Below are 5932 nucleotides of genomic sequence, written 5' to 3' on the forward strand. Positions count from 1 at the left end.
GACCGCGCGACCGCCCCTGTCGCTGATGCATGGTGGGTGTGGGACGAACACGCCAAGGTCCTTCCGAGCCATCGAGGCCCGCAAATGCCTCCGCCCATGCATGGACGTCCTTGGTCTTTCCCACAGAAATGTTGTGTCGCATCTTTTCAAACAATAGGGCATGCATGCACGGAGAAGAATTAAAATCACTTAGTACTACAGTATATAGTAGCAATACGGTGCAAGAGTTTAAACGTTTTCATTTGCCGTTTGATTACAATTACAAGGAAGAAAATTAGTGAGCCCAGGTACAAGTACGGTGGCTAGTACTGTGTATTTTATTCCGAGAAGACTATGGACGATGGCCGTACACGACGTACGTGCGCGAGGACGGCGATGAAGGCCTTGACGCCTTGTCAGTCTCTCATACGCCGCTGGCTCGGAAGAGCCTCATGAACCCAAAGGTGACGGCCATGGCAGCCAGTCCGCCCACCACCACCCGCGCGCACGACCTCGCCACGGGGGCCCGCCCCAGCACGGCGCCCACGCATCCGAACGCGGCCAGCGCCAACGTCGCCACGACGACCACCACGGCCACCCGCAGGTTGTATCCCACGATGAACCCGGCGGCCAGCAGCGGTAGGAGCGCCCCGACGGAGAAAGCCAGCGCTGAGGCCGCGGCGGCCTGTGCCGGGCTTGGCAGTGCCTTCTCCTCGTCGCCGCCACGCTTTCCGGCCTGGTCCAGCTCCGCGATCTCCACGTCGCGCTGGGAGCAGACGGACACGTACTCTCCGATGGCCATGCTGCATGCCCCGGCCAGTAGTCCCGCGAACCCGGACACGACCATGGCCCGCGCGTCGGGCTTGACGGCGCTGACGCCGAGCATGAGGGAGGCCGTGGAGACAAGCCCGTCGTTGGCGCCCAGCACCGCCGCGCGCAGCCAGTTGGCGCGCCCGGCAAAGTCGATGGACGACTCGGAGTTGTCGACGTAGCCGCACATCACGGCCGGGTTCTCGGCGTCGACCACGGCGGCCAGCTTGGCGTTGTTCACGGCCATGGCGACTGGGAGCTAGCGAGATGGATGGAGATGGTTGGGTTCGGGGTGGTAATAGTAGTGGTAGCGGTAGTGTGGCGAACACACGCTCCCCTGGCGTGGTTTTATAGTGAATTTGAGGAGCCATGAGGGTCGTGCCTTGTGTTCGTGTGTTGCTGTGGGCATTGCCGGTCTTCTTTTTGACCTTTCATGCCGCTATGGCTAGTGCATACACGCCGCCACATCTTTTTCCTCTGGTATTGCGCGCCCGTGGCCACCACGAGCACACACCTACATAAATCGATGCATTGTGCTTGCTGAGTGTACATCATATGCAAGGCGTTTACAATGACTAGCGATAATTTGGTCGTTGGTTCCTTATAGTCATTAACTCGCATGTGATATAGACCACGAAAAATCAGCTAAAATAGAAAGGAACGGAAAATATCCATATTAAGAAAAAATAAGCATATACATATAACAATAATAATTACAAGAATTCAAATAATAGAAATTATGAAAAGAATCCGTAGACAGAGATGGAATCCGAGCAGTTTGGGGGTTTAGGGTACTCTCCGCGAAATTGGCTCCGACACTTTTGTCAAAAGTGAAAGGACTACTTGTTGGGGAACGTTGCAGAAAACAAAAAATTTCCTACGGTTTCACCAAGATCCATCTATGAGTTCATCTAGCAACGAGTGATCGGATGCATCTACATACCTTTGTAGATCGCGAGCGGAAGCGTCAAAGAACGGGGATGAGGGAGTCGTACTTGACGTGATCCAAATCACCGGAGATCCTAGCGCCGAACGGACGGCACCTCCGCCTTCAACACACGTACGGTCAACGTGACGTCTCCTCCTTCTTGATCCAGCAAGGGGGGAGGAGAGGTTGATGAAGATCCAGCAACACGACGGCGTGGTGGTGGATGCAGGGCGTCACAGTAGCAGGGCTTCGCCGTATACTACGCGAGAGAGAGGTGCAGCAGGGGAGAAGGAGGCGCCAAAGGCTCAAGGTGTGGCTGCCCCCTCCCTCCCCCCTTTTATATAGGCTCCCCTAGGGGGGGCGCCGGCCCTAGGAGATGGGATCTCCTAGGGGGGGTGGCGGCCAGGGCTGGAGTAGCCCCCAAGGCAAGGTGGGGCGCCCCCCACCCCTAGGGTTTCAACCCTAGGCGCATGGGGTGGGCCTAGGGGGGCGCACCAGCCCACTATGGGCTGGTTTCCCTCCCCACTTTGGCCCATGGGGCCCTCCGGGATGGGTGGCCCCACCCGGTGGACCCCTGGGACCCTTCCGGCGGTCCCGGTACAATACCGGTAACCCCGAAACTTGTCCCGATGGCCGAAACAGCACTTCCTATATATAATTCTTTACCTCCGGACCATTCCGAAACTCCTCATGACGTCCGGGATCTCATCCGGGACTCCGAACAACATTCAGGTTACTGCATATACATATCTTTACAACCCTAGCGTCACCGAACCTTAAGTGTGTAGACCCTACGGGTTCGGGAGACATGTAGACATGACCGAGACGACTCTCCGGTCAATAACCAACAGCGGGATCTGGATACCCATGTTGGCTCCCACATGCTCCTCGATGATCTCATCGGATGAACCACGATGTCGAGGATTCAAGCAACCCCGTATTCAATTCCCTTTGTCAATCGGTATGTTACTTGCCCGAGATTCGATCGTTGGTATCCCAATACCTTGTTCAATCTCGTTACCGGCAATCACTTTACTCGTACCGTAATGCATGATCCCGTGACCAGACACTTGGTCACTTTGAGCTCATAATGATGATGCATTACCGAGTGGGCCCAGTGATACCTCTCCGTCATACGGAGTGACAAATCCCAGTCTTGATCCGTGTCAACCCAACAGACACTTTCGGAGATACTCGTAGTCTACCTTTATAGTCACCCAGTTACGTTGTGACGTTTGGTATACCCAAAGCACTCCTATGGTATCCGGGAGTTACATGATCTCATGGTCTAAGGAAAGGATACTTGACATTGGAAAACTCTAGCAAACAAACTATACGATCTTAATGCTATGTTTAGGATTGGGTCTTGTCCATCACGTCATTCTCCTAATGATGTGATCTCGTTATCAATGACATCCAATGTCCATAGTCAGGAAACCATGACTATCTATTGATCAACGAGCTAGTCAACTAGAGGCTTACTAGGGACATGTTGGTGTCTATTATTCACACATGTATTACGATTTCCGGATAACACAATTATAGCATGAATTAAGACAATTATCATGAACAAGGAAATATAATAATAATGCTTTTATTATTGCCTCTAGGGCATATTTCCAACACTACTGACCGAAGTCGCGGGAGAAAGCGCGTCATATATACTAATTTATCCCATCCACTGATGAAAGATAAAGGTTAAAAATTTTCATTTCTCGTCTCATGCTATATTTTCAGCTCTGCGCTTGCTTGCCCCTACATGCTACAAATGGTTTTAAATTTCAGTTTCAGAATTTTTTAGCTACATTCGAATCACTGGGTTTCGTTGAATTTTCGCCATTTCGGTTATCATTTCGGTCATGGAAACAAATTTTCTATTCGAATTTTATTGAGATCTTACCAAATAATTTGTGTATACTACCGCAATTGCTGAAATATTTTAAGAGAAACGCAATAGTCATTCAATGAAGATTAGTTCGTCATTGTTTGCAAGAGTGCGGTCTAGAGGATATGGGATGTATTGGCGATCTCTTCACCTGGAGGAGAGGCGAAATTAGGGAGAGACTTGACCGTGCAGTTTGCAATGTGGACTGGGCGAATAAATTTCCTTGGGCTGCGATCATAAATGAAGAACACGTACACTCTGATCATCGACCCCTCATACTAGATACATATTACTTTGATGTGAATATGTTCAATCGCCCAAGGGGTCGAGCAAAACAATTTGAAGCTCGATGGCTCAAAGAGGAGACAGTTGTAGAAATTGTACGTACAACATGGGATAAAGCAAAGATGCTGGGCACTGGGCCATCTCTCGCTGAGCGTACACGAGCGGTGCAGGCGGATCTGCATATTTGGGACCGCGATATTCTGAAGGGACCGAAAAAAAGAATTAACAAACTAAAAAAAGAACTAGAAATGCTGCGGAGGGGACCCATGTGTGCGGAGTCTCAAGCGTGACAAAAGGAGATTCTTGTCCTCATTGAAAATCTGTCAGAACAAGAGATCTACTGGCTACAACGTGGTCGCGCAAACTGGCTTTTGCATGGGGACCGTAACACCTCCTTTTTTCATAATGCGGCAACGGCTAGAAAGAAAAGAAATTAGATTAAAAAATTGCTTGATGATAATGGTGTTTGGGTGCATGGTACAGAGATGAAGAATCACATTAGGGGGTATTTCTCAAACCTTTTCACATCAGAAGTTTCCCATCCTATCCTGGAGGTTCTATCTCTTGTTCAACGAAAAGTGACCGATGAAATGAATGATGCTCTTCTCGCCCCCTATACGGCCGAGGAGGTTAGAAAGGCCCTTTTTGATATTGGTGATTTAAAAGCGCCAGGTCCTGACGGTCTCCATGCTATTTTTTACAAAAGATTTTGGTCTATGTTGGGAGATGACCTGACCGAAGAGGTTCTCCAAGCGGTAAATACCTGTTCTATACCAACTGGATGGAATGATACTGCAATTGTAATGATCCCAAAGATTAACTCTCCTGAAAAGGTAACCCAATTTAGACCAATTAGCTTGTGCACTGTGGTGTATAAGGTTATTTCAAAAATGGTTGCTGCTCGTCTAAAGATATTCCTATCAGATATTATTAGCCCAACTCAGAGTGCCTTTGTGCCCGGAAGATTGATTACAGACAATATCTTGGTGGCATATGAATGTTTCCATACAATTAAAAAGAAAAGGGCGGGTGAAGAGGGTTTGTGTGCCATCAAATTAGATATGCACAAAGCATACGACCGAGTGGAGTGGTGTTTCTTAAAGGAAATTATGCTAAAATTGGGTTTTAAAGAGAGTTGGGTGAATTTAATTATGAAATGTGTATCCTCTATGGAGTACCGGGTCCGTATTAATGACGATGAGACGGAGAGCTTTAAACCAACTAGAGGATTGAGGCAGGGAGATCCCCTTTCTCCCTACTTATTCTTGTTATGTACAGAGGGTTTGACTGCCCTTTTAGCTAATGCGGAGGAGAATGGAAACATTTCCGGTATAAAGGTTTCCAGAGATGCCCCATCAATTTCTAATCTCCTTTTTGCGGATGACTCTTTGATCCTTATGCGAGCCAATCCAAGGAGTGCGGAGGCGCTGAAATCACTTTTGGATTTGTATTGTGTCGCCTCGGGGCAAATGGTTAGTGCTAAAAAATCTAGTATATTCTTTAGTCCCAATACTAAAGTGGAAGACAAGGCACAAATATGTACAATTTTAAATATTATGACTGAAGCCCTGAATGACAAATACCTGGGTTTGACGGCAAATGTGGGCATGGACAAAAGTGATTGTTTCCAGTTCCTGATCGATCGAATCATTATGAAAATTAGTGGATGGAAGGAAAAATTGTTATCTTCTGGAGGGAAGGAAATTCTGCTCAAATCTGTTGTACAAGCCATCCCCACCTATGCCATGTCTGTCTTTAAAATTCCTAAAAAAATTTGCAAAGGAATTATTGACGCGATGTCGCAGTTTTGGTGGGGTGACGAGGACAATCAGAAGAGGATGCATTGGATGGCATGGTGGAAAATGTGTGTTCCAAAAGATCAAGGAGGTATGGGCTTCCGAGATATACACTGTTTCAACCTGGCGCTTTTAGCTAAACAAGCGTGGCGTCTTCTCGAGAATCCAGAATCTTTATGTGCAACCATCTTGATAGCTAAATATTTCCCTGAGGGAGATTTGATGAACGCAAGTTTAAAGAAGGGATCC

At 48.2% G+C, this 5932-nt stretch overlaps 1 protein-coding gene across 1 annotated transcript; it reads right to left on the reverse strand.

Moving 5' to 3' along the window:
• Window positions 1-275: 275 nt before the first annotated feature.
• On the reverse strand, window positions 276-1085 carry LOC119351905 (vacuolar iron transporter homolog 5-like). Its single transcript, XM_037618681.1, has one exon. The coding sequence runs from the start codon at window positions 1034-1036 to the stop codon at window positions 404-406; it is 633 nt and encodes a 210-aa protein (XP_037474578.1). The 5' UTR covers window positions 1037-1085; the 3' UTR covers window positions 276-403.
• Window positions 1086-5932: the final 4847 nt, after the last annotated feature.

The sequence above is a fragment of the Triticum dicoccoides genome, chromosome 2A (assembly GCF_002162155.2).
Source record: "Triticum dicoccoides isolate Atlit2015 ecotype Zavitan chromosome 2A, WEW_v2.0, whole genome shotgun sequence".
In the NCBI taxonomy this organism is placed as follows: Eukaryota; Viridiplantae; Streptophyta; class Magnoliopsida; order Poales; family Poaceae; genus Triticum; species Triticum dicoccoides.